This window comes from Schistocerca serialis, chromosome 2 (genome assembly GCF_023864345.2).
Source record: "Schistocerca serialis cubense isolate TAMUIC-IGC-003099 chromosome 2, iqSchSeri2.2, whole genome shotgun sequence".
NCBI classification, from domain to species: domain Eukaryota; kingdom Metazoa; phylum Arthropoda; class Insecta; order Orthoptera; family Acrididae; genus Schistocerca; species Schistocerca serialis.
The window spans coordinates 1,160,142,448-1,160,158,327 of NC_064639.1; the positions used below are offsets into that span (position 1 = coordinate 1,160,142,448).

Sequence of the window (15,880 nt, forward strand, 5' to 3'; positions counted from 1 at the left end):
ACACGATCGAGCTTTTATTAGCTCTGAAATATACCCATAAGCTATTTCTTGTATCATCTCAATTAAATCGTTGGGCTGCAAAAATAATCTAGGAACTGACACATCGATCCCCTGTTTCACAGTCTTACTAATTACGGAAAAAAAGGTGGTATAATTACGACAACAGTGCACAAATCAGAAATTTACAGTTTCATTGACAGTAAAATTGTAATTAGTATGATTAATTAGATTGCGAATCGTAGAGGTCGGTAGTGGCGGCAAAATTTGAACAGCCTACTGGCGGCAAATGTGTAAATCAGCCACTTAAGTCAGCTGTTAGTATTACTAGCCAATCAACAACAATGTAATAATATTTAAAAAGTTTATTTTTTGTACAAATAAACACTTTTTAAGTGGAACAATGCCTGTTGACATTAACAAACTTAAAGTTGGTTAAATTAGAACGTCAGTGGTGGCTGTCGCAGGGTTCTAGAGGGAGCCGTTTACGAGATATCGTGGTTTGAAAAGTTCCCACACCGACAATTGCACAATACCCATGGTAGCACACACTAAAGAACAATATGAGTGCATAGACTAGTTACGTGGATTGTAACCGTAGACAATTGACCGTCATAGATCGTGTTCAAAATAACCACCGGCAACGGCAGTACACGCTTCCAGGCTGGCGTCAAATCCGGGGTCTTCTGCGTTTAATCCAAAGATTTGGAAACAATACGTGAAGACATGCTGTGCTACTTCGTGAACTATGGGCTGGACAGCCATCATGTTGGTACCACATATCTGTCCTAGTTGCACAGGAACGTCTTCTAGCATCCGTGGAAGATGCTCTGTTACAAGGCTGCGATACCTGAGCGCGTTCAGTGTTTCGTCTATGAAAAACGGGCCTGTGAGCTGATGGTTCACTATCTCACACCACACGTTTACACGTCATGGACGCCGACGTCCCACCTGACGAAGCCGGCGGGCAGTGTCAACAGCCCAGTAGTGCATGTTTCGGCGATTTACTTGCCATGACTGGTAAACGTGGCATCATCACTAAACAAGGTACGTGATACGCCTGGAGCATTCTGTCTTGAATGCCCATGTACAGAAGTTAACGCGATTCTCACAATCGTTTCCATGCAGCTCTTGATGGAGAGAAGTGTGATAGGGATGGAACCCATGTCGATGGGAAACGCCTGACTCACGACACTTCTTTGTGCGGTTGCGAGGGAGCTAACGTGTGGATAACCTGCAGCAGCAGGAACTTGACCTCCCCCTCCCCCCCTCTTCCTTTTCTCACTTGTTTCATTGTCTACGTTTACACTACCACCTTCACGCAACTGGTTGAAGTAACTGAACTGTACTGCCGAGATGGTTGACGTCTACCGGGATGTCTTGCCGCATACACAATACAAGAACGAAGTGCATTCTTCCATCTGCGTTGGCAAATGCCATCCTCAACTACGACCTACTGCTCGGACTGTCACACACTAAGTGACTAGCATGTCACAATGCGCTCAAGGGACACACAAGAACACTATAAGCAAACATAACAACATTGCAACTACGCAGGTTGAATGTCACAAACAAGCGTCGATGTTGAAACTTGTCAAAATACAATATCTCGTAAATAACCAGCACTAGAATCCTGCAACAAATACCATAGACATTCTAATTTTCCTCACTTTTGGTTTGTTAATATCAACATGCATTGTTGCATTTAAAAATAAAGTTTGTTTGCACGAAAAATACACGTTCTACGTATTATTACAAGTTTGGAGGGTACCGGCAGCATTGAAGCTGTGGGGAGGGGCCGTGAGTCGTGCTTGGGTAGCTCAGATGGTGGACCACTTGTCCGCGAAAGGCAGAGGTCCCGTGTTCGAGTCTCTGCCCGGCTCACAGTTTTAATCTGCCAGGAATTTCCATTATTAAAATGTGTTGATTGGCTGACAATAAGAGCCCCGGACTGCAAATGCATTCTGTGAAAGCCGCCTGTCAACAGTACTTTCCATTTCCGCAATATTTTCGGTGCAAGGTTTAGGTTATTCACTCTGTATAAACTGAAGTCCTCCGCTTGCTTCTTTTCTTCTGTCCGGGCTAGTCTGAGGAACTGCTATAGAGATTTTGATACGTCTTGGAATTCCCGAGACCAGTATTTTCCCAGATCGATATCGATAACAGGCAAAAAGTCGTTGAGTTCTCAAAAATTTCCAGCATGGATGAACTGTATATACAGTGTGGAGAAAAACTGTCACGAAATTTTAACCCTGGATAGCTGATGCCAGTAGGAACCAAAATTACTAATGTTGGGTAGGTCGACAAGCGCCATTTTTAAACTACAGAAACTTGGCGCCACGCGCTCCGATTGGCCGCGGGAACCATAGCGCTGCCCGTCAGCCGATGAACGGCAACAGGGCAATCCCATGGCCAATCGGATCGCGTGGCGTTTCCATAATTTAAAAATGACGCGTGTCGACCTACATAACATAAGTAATTCTGGTTCCTACAGGCATCAAATATATATATTTCCTCAAATCCTGCCCTGTAATGAGATCCATCCTTCATGAAATCCTCCCCACTCCACCAAGAGTGTCTTTCCGCCGTCCACCTAACCTTCGTAACCTCTTAGTTCATCCCTATGAAATCCCCAAACCACCTTCCCTACCCTCTGGCTCCTACTTTGTAACCGCCCCCGGTGTAAAACCTGTCCCATGCACCCTCCCACCACCACCTACTCCAGTCCTGTAACCCGGAAGGTGTACACGATCAAAGGCAGAGCCACGTGTGAAAGCACCCACGTGATTTACCAACTGACCTGCCTACACTGTGAAGCTTTCTATGTGGGAATGACCAGCAACAAACTGTCCATTCGCATGAATGGACACAGGCAGACAGTGTTTGTTGGTAATGAGGATCACCCTGTGGCTAAACATGCCTCGGTGCACGGCCAGCACATCTTGGCACAGTGTTACACCGTCCGGGTTATCTGGATACTTCCCACTAACACCAACCTGTCAGAACTCCGGAGATGGGAACTTGCCCTTCAGTATATCCTCTCTTCTCGTTATCCGCCAGGCCTCAATCTCCGCTAATTTCTAATTTCAATTTGCCGCCGCTCATACCTCACCTGTCTTTCAACATCTTTGCCTCTGTACTTCCGCCTCGACTGACATCTCTGCCCAAACTCTTTGCCTTTACAAATGTCTGCTTGTGTCTGTGTATATGCAGATGGATATGTGTGTGTGCGCGCGAGTGTATACCTGTCCTTTTTTCCCCCTAAGGTAAGTCTTTCCACTCCCGGGATTGGAATGACTCCTTACCCTCTCCCTTAAAACCCACATCCTTGCGTCTTTCCCTCTCCTTCCCTCTTTCCTGACGAAGCAACCGTTTGTTGCGAAAGCTTGAATTATGTGTGTATGTTTGTGTGTCTATCGCCCTGCCAGCAGTTTCGTTTGGTAAGTCACATCATCTTTGTTGTTAGATATACTTTTCCCACGTGGAATGTTTCCCTCTATTTTATATATATATATATATATATATAAGGAGCCGCGCCCTGAGGGTTCCGTATAAAGTCAGACTTTATGATGAGTCTCAGGGCGCAACTCCTACTCGCACCTGAGCAGTTTTTTTCCTTATCTAAGTATAATGGATGAACGAAAATTTGCCCTCCCGGACGACACAGCGCGATTCCTCGCATACTAACAATACAAATAAATCTGTGACAAAATTGCGCCCTGTGTATATTTTCGACAGAAAATGGATTTCAAAAATAGCAATTTTGCAACTCTGTAATAACTTGTAGGACATCTACCTTCATTCAGCACTATGTAGCTATGTTGCCTATTAAATGCACAGGGGACAGTTTTGCTTTAGAATACACGAGTTCGAGAGTTAGATTCCGGGTCAAAGTGTAAGTTTTTGTTGTTGTTATTTTGGACTGCGCCATATGGTATCCGGCTTCTAAAACGTTATCCATCAGTTACAGCAGGTACTACAGGAAACAGAACACACTCTAGGGTTGCGGGCTTATCTCTCTCTGCTCACGTGCAGTTTTAGCGCAAACGGTTTGTCACTCTGTGTACCTTCACTGCTGTGCGAGCTGTTATGTTGACAGGCTGCTTACCGTGTTTTGCTGCGACCTTCGTTAGTATTGTTAGCACTGGCTCGTATAAGACCACACGGTGTGGTTGTTACATGTTCTTATCTGGAATGTTTTTTGTGCCTGTGCAAATAATGGTCCCAAGACATGACATAATACCACGAAAAGATCTTCAAAGAAATATACTTAAAGAATTAGTAGCTAGTGATACCGTTTCATCTGACATAAAGTTCAGTGAACTGGAAAGTACTGAAGAAGATTATGTTCTCAGTGATCAAAGAGGAGGTGATGATTTAGTCGCAGGATCAGCAGATGAAGACGAAGTGATGTCTCAGAGAACAGTTATTTATGGACAAAATGGACATAAGTGGTACAATACACCCATCCACTCAACGAAAGCCGGCTGGGAATAAGTCCTAACTTCAGCGAAGACAAGTGCAAATTTATTCAGAAGTGCAAGTCGAAAGACATAAATAGCTAAACAGATTAATAATTATTCTATGTCCATTTACTGTTAAAACGATTTTTTCTGTTTTCTTGCAGCAATACGTGCTAAAATTTTTGTTTTAAATTGTTAAGTCACATAAACTCTGACTCCTTAGTGCCTTAGTTTGGCTATGAACAAAACCTTCAGTTTCTCCATAGCCTTGTAAGTATGAAATACGTTTTTAAAAAATAATGTAGACAATAAGTATGATGATATATTTTTGGGGTAGCGCGCAATCCCACAGTGGGGAACGCGTTCCGAAAATCACACAGTGAGGTTCCAGGGTCAATACTAACACAGAAATATGAGGACAATAGTTTTTAATATTCCATTTTCAAGAAGTATCAAGCCTTCAAACTTATTTTAATACACACCACCTTGATCGCATACGAGTTATCAATTTTTATTTTTAGATGACAGGTTTCCATTTTCTAATAGATCAGTATCAGCTCTTACATTCCTTGATGACCGTAAGAAACGTTGGCCCATCCGTGCAGGCGTGTAAAACACTGCAGAGGTTCTATACGCTCACGTACGACAACGCAGGACATGAGAGAAAATACCCTGGCTGTTGTTGCTAAATATGGTATTATGTTCAAGCCCTCACATTGCTAAGTTTTGAAGCTACTTGTTTCCTGGCAAGTAATTTATTTTCAACTGATTACGAATATTTCTGACATGTTTGATTCCTTATTGTCAGGGGTGTTGCTAGGTGTTTTGCCGCTGCCCTAGGCGAGAAATGGAAAATGATGCCCCCCTCGTTTCTATTATAATCGTCTCCCTGATTCCACCTCTCCCCCACCACCACCACCACCAACATCGAACGTCACAACAATGCAAATCTCCTATTCAACTTTTACTTATTAAATTAAGTTGACCAGATGTCCCCATTTCCTGGGGACAGTTCTCAATTTTCATGTTTTTTCCTCAATTCCTTTAAAACTCATTGAGGGCAACAAATGTATTCAATTTTTGCAAAATTCCCAAAATAACTGAAATAGGAAGAATGTGCTGAACATTTTAAACTGGAACTCAACTAAATACACCAGTGTTACCAAATTTCGCATTAATTATTTACTTTATTTAACTGCAAGAAAATGGACAAATAGAATGTGGAACTGTTTTCTGATGCGAGTGAATTTTTCCTTGAATGTAGAAATTATGGTGTACTGATGGGAGACACGCCGAAGCATCAAACTAGGTCATCTGGTTAATAGTGGTGTTATTTCGTTTCTGTTTTAACTGAAATATTTCTTGATCGAGGATAAATCTTATCTTTCTCAGCATCCACTATCTTGTAATTAAATGTATAAATGACGCCTTGTTGCCATTTTCTGTTGAGAGTTCCACAACTTTTATTAGCCGCCCCCATGGCGCAGTGGTATACGCAATTGGCTTCTGATTATTCGTCCGAGTTGGGTCTGGGTTAGAACCCGGGTGAGGCATGACTGTTGTGCTTATGTAAAGACACTGCTTCTTTCCCTTCCACTGGAGTTAGTGGTCCTAAATCAGGGACAGGCGACTGCTTATAGGCCTATGAGTTGTTCACGGTGGTCGTTAGACCGTACAAAAAATTTTTTGTGAAGTACATTTGTTTCATTCAACAATTTCTTCAAGCGTAGTTACTGGACTTGAAATATTCCTTCTTCCGTACAGAATATTTTTGGCTTCAGATTTTTTCAGTACGAAATCAAAATGTAGGTTTGTTTCTATGTCCTACCCCCTCGAAGATACAAAAACAAAAAGAGGAACTGAGGGAGGTACGGTATCAAATCTTAACATGATCGCTAGGCAGCGCACGTTCGCCGCTGCAGCGATCGTCAGAGATGAATCACGGTCATGTTTGTTTCCGTTTCGTACTAGCAGCGGCAGGAATAGTTTTTAGGTAGGTAGAGGCAACGTGTTTAGGTAACTGTTCGTATGCTTTTGAGAACAATTCAATGTTTTAATTTTTCGTCCTTTTCTTTTTTTCTCCTGATTTGCTCAATTCAAAAATGGTTCAAATGGCTCTGAGCACTATGGGACTCAACTGCTGAGGTCATTAGTCCCCTAGAACTTAGAACTAGTTAAACCTAACTAACCTAAGGACATCACAAACATCCATGCCCGAGGCAGGATTCGAACCTGCGACCGTAGCGGTCTTGCGGTTCCAGACTGCAGCGCCTTTAACCGCACGGCCACTTCGGCCGGCATTTGCTCAATTCGTTTTCGCTGTTTAATGTGCAACTGGTTTCTTCCGCCCTTTGGCGCCCCTAAAATTTTGCCGCCCTAGGTGGTCGCCTGGTCTTGTTTAATGGTAAACGGCGCTGCTTATTGTTATGTTTAACTGAAGTTGAAGGTTATGTATTGTTTAATAAAATGTGTACTACAGCGTTATTGGGCAGAACAGAATATAAAAATCTCGTAGACCTGGAATCGAATTACAGCTTCAGTATTCTAACGCAAAACGATCATGCTCGACAACACCGGATGGGCCCTCATATGGCGAGAGTTTGCAACTCGTAATACACCCAGGGACACTGTCGAGAATGTTCGTTTTGGTGGTCCAGCTGTTACGGTGTGGGGAGGCATAATGTTGCAGGAGCAAACTGATCTGCAAATACTATATGGACACTGTGTACTCACCAGCCAGTGTTCTTGTGACACCGTACTTCTTCCCTATATGCCACTTTTCAGGGATGCATTCAGCCCTGACTTCATTTTTGTGGATGACAATGTGCGACCGCATCGAACTGTGCTGGTGATGGAGCTCTCGGAATGAGAGGATATTCGGCGGATGGGCTGTCCTGCCCGTTTTCCCTTCTTAAATCCCAACCAGCACGAGAGGGATGCCGTGGGGAGATGCATCGCAGCACGTCCGCACACACCAGCTAACGTCCAGCAGTTGTCAACCGTGGTGGTGGAGAAGAGGATCGCCACGTCACAAAAACTCCTCAGCGACCTCGGGGCCAGAGAGGCAGCGCGTGATCACACACCGTTGCCCTCCCGTTTGTAATACCCAGGGGAGGGCAAGATGGCCGCCGCGTCGGCTGTGTCTTGGCGGCGCCTCCGTGTCCTTATTGTGGAGCAGTAACTGTAGTAACCGCACCCACAAGTAGTGGGAGCCTCGCTCACCCAAGTGCGCGCTTTGTACGTCGACATCATACTCCGCAAGCCACCTAATGCTGTGTGGCGGAGTGCTCTTCTGGTGACAGTAACTGAGTCCTCCCCATAACTGTTCCATTCGCAAATGGCGCGTGGGAAAAATGATTATCGGCATGCCTCTGTATTTCTCGAATTTTTTCCTTGTGGGCATTACACGACTCGTGTGTGGGAGGAAGTAATATGATGTCCGACTCTTCCCAGAAAGTCTACCCTCGATATTTCGGTAGTAGATTTCTTCGCGATGCACAACGCCTCTCTTGTAAAGTCTGCAAATGCAGTTTGTTGAGCGTCTCCGTAACTCTCTCGCTCCGACTAAACGATTACGTCACGAAACACGCCGCTCTTCGTTAGATCTTCTCTATCTCTTCTGTACGTCCTGCTGATGAAAAATGTTCAAGAATCGGCTGGACAAGAGCCTTATAAACCACTTCCTTCGTCGGTGAGTCACATTTCCTTAAGATTGATCCTACGAACGGCAGTCTGGCATCCGTTTTGCCTATTATTTGTTTTTTGTGGTCACTCCACTTTACGTCCCTCTGTGTAGTTACTCCTAAATATTTTACGGTAGACACTGTTTCCAGCAATTTGTCCTCAATAGTGTAGTTGTACAGCAATGGATTTCTTTTCCTATGTATGCGCAATATGTTAATTTATTTACGTGCAGGGTCAACTGAGAGAGCCTGCGCCATTCATCAGTCCACTGCAGGTCATTCTGCAAATCGATGTTGTCTTCTGGTGTTGCTGCTTTGTTACAAACAACGGAATCGTCTGTGAACAGTCTCTGGGGGTCCCATAAACGAGCTAACTTGTCTGCCAATGCGCCTTTGTCAGACGATCCCGTACACGTACAAACCAAGTTTGTACTTTTAACCTCACTTTGAATCAGACGCTGATCGTGTGCGTCAGTATTCTGACAGTAGTGAGGATGGCCATTAGTGCATACAAAGCAGTGTGACACACACTCTGGCACTTTCCTTAAACGAGAAGAAAACAACAAGGCGCTGGTCCAAGCAACGGCTTAAAATGAGAGGAACATTCGCCCAAGAGAATCTTCTAAAGAACCCCACGATTACATCAGGTTTCTTCGAATGGACAATGAAACTTTTATAAACGTGTTAAGGCCCTCGTGAAAGAGCAAACTCGTCTGTCAGTTTCGCTCTTATCTAGCCACGGATGTGTGAATCCAGGCTATACATGTACCAAGAAAGCTCGTCAACTTAGCCTTACTTTTCAAGCAGACGCTTGTCGTGTGTGCTGTAGCTTTGCAGTATATAGTGGCAATGGCTACAAAACGGAGATGAAGCATTTCTAACATTGGCTCTGGCACTGTGTTTAAACACGAGGAAGAAGATGAGACGCTGGTCCAGAGGATGATTTAAAATCAGAGAAAGGAACACACACGAACCTGTTAAGAGAAATGTTACACTCACAACCTCGTGATTACATCAATTTTCTGCAGATGGACAGTGAAACTTTTCATAACTTATTAACAGTTACTTCGCCTTACACTGAAAAAGAAGACAAGTATGTGAAAATTTATCTTCTTCTACTTGGTTCTCTAGTGACAGTTGATTAAAATACAGCATAGCCCATATCGTCTGTGAAAGAACCCGAGAACTTCGATTTCTTCTGTTTCATTGCATTCCCACTTGTATGTTACGCGTAAAATATTGATTTTGTTCATAACCTCTTCCTCCTTAATATCTGTGTTGGCTGTTATCTAATTCTCATAGGCTGTTAAGGATGAAGGGGAGGGATGTTGGTACTTCTTTATTGGTGTTTTTATCATTTCTTTTCACTGGTGGAAACTCGACGTTTCGATTGGTGTTTGGATTACTGCTTATGATCGATGGAATCACTCAATAGAGGAAACTCCACTGGACCTGACGGGATACCAATTCGATTCTACACAGAGTACGCGAAAGAACTTGCCCCCCTTCTAACAGCCGTGTACCGCAAGTCTCTAGAGGAACGGAGGGTTCCAAATGATTGGAAAAGAGCACAGATAGTCCCAGTCTTCAAGAAGGGTCGTCGAGCAGATGCGCAAAACTATAGACCTATATCTCTTACGTCGATCTCTTGTAGAATTTTAGAACATGTTTTTTGCTCGCGTATCATGTCATTTCTGGAAACCCAGAATCTACTATGTAGGAATCAACATGGATTCCGGAAACAGCGATCGTGTGAGACCCAACTCGCCTTATTTGTTCATGAGACCCAGAAAATATTAGATACAGGCTCCCAGGTAGATGCTATTTTTCTTGACTTCCGGAAGGCGTTCGATACAGTTCCGCACTGTCGCCTGATAAACAAAGTAAGAGCCTACGGAATATCAGACCAGCTGTGTGGCTGGATTGAAGAGTTTTTAGCAAACAGAACACAGCATGTTGTTATCAATGGAGAGACGTCTACAGACGTTAAAGTAACCTCTGGCGTGCCACAGGGGAGTGTTATGGGACCATTGCTTTTCACAATATATATAAATGACTTAGTAGATAGTGTCGGAAGTTCCATGCGGCTTTTCGCGGATGATGCTGTAGTATACAGAGAAGTTGCTGCATTAGAAAATTGTAGCGAAATACAGGAAGATCTGCAGCGGATAGGCACTTGGTGCAGGGAGTGGCAACTGACCCTTAACATAGACAAATGTAATGTATTGCGAATACATAGAAAGAAGGATCCTTTATTGTATGATTATATGATAGCGGAACAAACACTGGTAGCAGTTACTTCTGTAAAATATCTGGGAGTATGCGTACGGAACGATTTGAAGTGGAATGATCATATAAAATTAATTGTTGGTAAGGCGGGTACCAGGTTGAGATTCATTGGGAGAGTGCTTAGAAAATGTAGTCCATCAACAAAGGAGGTGGCTTACAAAACACTCGTTCGACCTATACTTGAGTATTGCTCATCAGTGTGGGATCCGTACCAGGTCGGGTTGACGGAGGAGATAGAAAAGATCCAAAGAAGAGCGGCGCGTTTCGTCACCGGGTTATTTGGTAACCGTGATAGCGTTACGGAGATGTTTAATAAACTCAAGTGGCAGACTCTGCAAGAGAGGCGCTCTGCATCGCGGTGTAGCTTGCTGTCCAGGTTTCGAGAGGGTGCGTTTCTGGATGAGGTATCGAATATATTGCTTCCCCCTACTTATACCTCCCGAGGAGATCACGAATGTAAAATTAGAGAGATTAGAGCGCGCACGGAGGCTTTCAGACAGTCGTTCTTCCCGCGAACCATACGCGACTGGAACAGGAAAGGGAGGTAATGACAGTGGCACGTAAAGTGCCCTCCGCCACACACCGTTGGGTGGCTTGCGGAGTATCAATGTAGATGTAGATGTAGATGGAAATCGGCGAATGGAAAACCAGGCGGCAGTTGTGACGTGGCGTTCTTTGGCTGCGTTCTAGCGGCGGCTGAGGCGCGCCCCTACTCTGTCTATGTTCCTGCTGCCGCCGCCGCCGCCGCCCTCTCCCGCGCCCCTGTCCTTATTGCTTCCTGTGAGCTGTTGTCCCGTGACGCTGTTATTGCTCGCACCAAGACGTCGGAAGTCGGTACCCTCCTCTCTGTTCATGTTGGCGGGTCTCTAATCTTGCTCCTGAAAGTAAGAGGCTGTTCCGCCAGTTCGCTGGCTTCGCCAAAATCAATCTGTTCGCTGCACTCATCCCAGTGTTCTGCCACCGCTGACTTGGTGTGTTGTCTTAGTCGGATATATCTTTCGTGTTCAGATGTCAGTGTGCTAATGGGTCGCTCCGTCTCGTCTACATACACTATCCACATTCCCAACTCGTTTCATAAACTCCAGCAGCATGTAGTTTGTCAACTGGATCTTTCGTTGTGCGACGAACATCTTTTATTCTGTTGCTGCTTCGGGAAATGGGCTTGATGGCTGTTCGGCCGAGAATTTTGCCCACCCGCTTAGTGACAACTTGAACGGATGGTAATACAGCGATTCTTTGTGCTTCCTTCTGCTCTGCTCTGTTGCATTCTTTCATTCATAGTTTTATCTATTAATTTCAGCCCACAACCGCTGGCACCAAAAATGGACTTGAGATTTTGTAGTTACCCTTTAGATGTTCCTTATTGCTGATCCTATGAGCCCTTTTTATTAAAGCGAGCAGGGCAGATTTGTTCTGAGTAGGGTGACGATGAGAAGAGGGATGTAGGTGTCAGTACTGGTTGGCGTCCTGTATACTCTATGGCACAGTTTAGCATCAGGCTTTCTGTAAACTTCGATCTCAAGGAAACACAGCATCCCATTCTTTTCTATCTCCATAGTGAATTGGGGTCTGCTGTTGAGGCGCTGGTGGAAATTTCGTAGCTCTTCCTCTTCACGTGGCCACGTAAACGAAGGTATCAACATATGGGAGCCAACATTATAGGCGTAATGGTGCGGATTGGAGCTCTGTTTCTTCACATGCTTCCATGAATATGTCTGCTACCGACCGAAACGTAGGTAGTTTTACATGTTGACAATGCGATCACAAATCCAGAAAAATTCTATTGACTGTGATAATGGCCGCAGAAAGCTACGTTTATATGTAATAAAACAGTTTGTCAAATAACGCATTCGCCAGCCGGAGTGGCCGTGCGGTTCTAGGCGCTACAGTCCGGAACCGCGCGACTGCTACGGTCGCAGGTTCGAATCCTGCCTCGGGCACGGATGTGTGATGTCCTTAGGTTAGTTAGGTTTAATTAGTTCTAAGTTCTAGGCGACTGATGACCTCAGAAGTTAAGTCGCATAGTGCTCAGAGCCATTTGAACCATTTTTGAATAAACGCATTCGGCGAAACATCGACACAAACAATGTCCGCCATCTCGTCAAATTTTATGTCTCTCAAAATTTCTCGCGAAGGCGTCAAAAACTACGTATGCTTGAGATTCGGAAATGGTTCAAATGGCTCTAAGCACTATGGGACTTAACTTCTGAGGTCATCAGTCCCCTAGAACTTAGAACCACTTAAACCTAAGTAACCGAAGGACATCACACCCATCCATGCCCGAGGCAGGATTCGAACCTGCGACTGTAGCAGTCGCGCGGTTCCGGACTGTAGCGCCTAGAACCGCACGGCCACTCCGGCTGGCGAATGCGTTATTTGAAAAACTGTTTTATTACATATAAACGTAGCTTTCTGCGTGGTTCCGGACCGAAGCGCCTAGAACTGCTCCGTCACAGCGGCCGGCTTATGCTTGAGAAAGACATCAAACAGGACTGTACTCGATCAGATGTGCGGCAAACACAGTACAATTTGACAAATTGTTTGATCGTTGACGGGAGAATTTAAAGGGTATCCGATGCTTTGTTCTAGATCATTGGTCGGTTGGTCGATTTTGGGGAGGGGACCAAACAAAATGGTTCAAATGGTTCAATGGCTCTGAGCACTATGGGACTTAACATCTGTGGTCATCAGAACTACTTAAACCTAACTAAGCTAAGGACATCACACACATCCACGCCCGAGGCAGGATTCGAACCTGCGACCGTAGCGGTCGCGCGGTCCCGGACTGAGCGCCTACAACCGCGAGACCACCGAGGCCGGCGGGGACCAAACAGCGAGGTCGTCGTTCCTAACGGGTTAGGGAAGGACGGCGAAGGAGTTCGGCCGTGCTCTCTCAAAGAAAGCATCCCAGCATTTGCCTGAAGCGATTTAGGGAAATGACGGAAACCTAAATCAGGATGACAGGATGTGAGTTTGAGCCGTCGTCCTACTAGATCCTTTATGTACAACGTAGACAGTAACCACCTAATAATACCACTCTCCCTTGGGATACTCGGGAAATTACGTTTACATCAGTGGATTTTGTTGTGGAAGAGACATTAACTGTAAACAAGACAGGGCAAGCGTTTCTAAAGTTTTGAGTGCGACCGGCCGCCGGCAGCTTGGAGGGCCCGCCGCTCCCCCGCTACACCTCGGTGTTTGCGCCGCGTCAGCCGCGGAGAGAGGAGCACGTGGTCCTCGGCGTCGCGGCGCCGCTGCGTCATCAGGCGCCCTCCCCACGCGGCCGCCCGCTACGCGACACACACAAGCCGACGCGCGCGGCGCCGCTTCTGGCTTCCCACCGGGATGCGACTGTTAACACGTGGCACGTGGCCGGCGTAATATTACGGCGCTTGCGGGAAACGGGATGTGCGACCGACGTAATATTGCATTTTGCCAGTTACGCTGATTTTTCGCGGTGTCGAACGTATTAATTACAGCTTCCGCGAGTCAGTCAGGTCTGCAGGCTTCGTAGCTTTTGCTACACGGTAGCAGCTGTAACACTGGAACAATTCGTCGTTTTTGGAACATTTCTTATAGTATAGTGTCTTGTTTCGTAGGCGTCAGCTGACGTTCAGTTTTTCTCTGTTCCGTGCGTTTTGTTTGCTTTTGTGTTTGTGTTCAACACTTCCGTAGGAAGTCCGCAGCTCGTGGCCTTGCGGTAGTGTTCTTGCTTCCCGCTCCTGGGGTCCCGGGTTCGATTCCCGGCGGGGTCAGGGATTTCCTCTGCCTCGTGATGACTGGGTGTTGTGTGTTCATCAATTCATCATCATTGACTCGCAAATCGCTGAAGTGGCGTCGACTAAAAAGGACTTGCAATACGGCGGCCGAACTTCCCCGCATGGGGACTCCCGACCAACAATGCCATACGATCATTTTATTTCATTTGCGTTGGAGGAGCAAATGTTTACAAAGTCATGTACACGTCAGCAGCGGATCAGAACTTGATAAGTGATAACAATTTCAGAGAAAAACTCGATGATATGTCAAAGAAAGAGCTTCTCGATTTGAGTCAGTAAAGTGTTGGTACACCTCTGGTCCTCATGCAAGCAGTTATTCGGCTTGGCGTGGATTGACAGAGTTTTTGGATGTCCTCCTGGGTGACAATGTGCCACATTTTGCCCAACTGGCGCTTTAGATCTTCAAAATCCCCGATGTTTGGAGGGTCCTGGCCATAATGATACAAACGTTTGCAACTGGGGAGAGATCCGGCGACTTCGCTGACCAAGGTAGGGTTTCGAAAGGACGAAGACAGGCAGCAGAAGCTCTCGCCGTGTGCAGGCAGGCATTATCTTGCTGAAATGTATCCACCGGATTGCTTGCCACGAAGAGCAACAAAACGGGGCGTAGAATAACGTCGACGTACCGTTGTGCTGTTAGGATGGTGCGGGTGACAAGCAAAGCAATTCTGCTATGAAAAGAAATATCACTCCAGAGCATCGTTCCTGGTTGTCAGGCCGTGTGGTGAGCGACAGACTGGTGGCCCACTGGTGTCTGGGGCGATTCCAGACATGTCTTCAGCCTGGGTTTTCACTGACTGGTGTAGAGTCGTCTTCAGCGATGCGTCCCGTTTCGAAATGAACCACAATGACCAGCGAAGACATGTCGGAGACGCCCCAGACAGCAGTGTCACAACAACCTAATTGGTGCCCACCATACGGCCCGAAAGCCAGGAGTCATGGTCTGGGGTACCACTTCTTTTCACAGAAGGATCTCTTTGGTTGTCATCCGCGGCACACTTACAACACAGCGGTACGTCCACGTTACCCTACGCCCCATCCTGCGCTTATATTTCAGCTGGATAACGCCCGCTCACACATGGCGACACTTTGTACTGTTTGTCTCCGTGCTTGTCAAGCCCGACCTTCGTCAATAAGGTCGCCGGCTCTCTCCCCAACGGAAAACGTTTGGAGCATTGTGGTCAGGGCTATCCAACCAGCTTGGGATGTTGACGATCTAACGCGCCAACTGGACAGAACTGCTCGTGTAAGCCAGAGGTGGAACAACACGTTATTGACTTGGTCAGTTTAAGAATATCTTTCTCTTGAACAAATCATCCAATTATTCTGAAACTGTAATCATTTCTTTGTCTGTACGTGTACGTAACATCTACAGATTTCCGTCCCATTCGAATAGTTTCTTCGTGGTGTATCTTTTTTGTTTTTGTTTTAGAGTTATTACGATGAAGGTACTCACTCTTCCAGTTTCTGGCCAAGATCTTCAGAGAAGTCTCCATCAAGAGTATCGTATAAGTCATCCACTTCAAGATCCTTTTTTGAACCCAGAACAAAGAGGTCTTTCATCCACCTGAAACGTCACAAAAACAAGAAATACATTAGCTATATACAATGATCGTTTCTTAGCTTTAATTACTGATAATAACTTCATACCAGTGCCTATGAGTTTAAT

At 45.5% G+C, this 15,880-nt stretch overlaps 1 protein-coding gene across 2 annotated transcripts in view; it reads right to left on the reverse strand.

Annotated features, from left to right (window-relative positions):
• The window catches only part of LOC126458620 (ATP-binding cassette sub-family C member 4-like), a 312,931-nt gene that overhangs the window by 194,759 nt on the left and 102,292 nt on the right, over positions 1-15,880 (reverse strand). For both annotated transcript variants that reach the window (XM_050095787.1, XM_050095786.1), the window contains exon 2: positions 15,668-15,778. In XM_050095787.1, the coding sequence (XP_049951744.1) occupies positions 15,668-15,778 (111 nt within the window). The remainder of the gene's footprint in view (positions 1-15,667; positions 15,779-15,880) is intronic.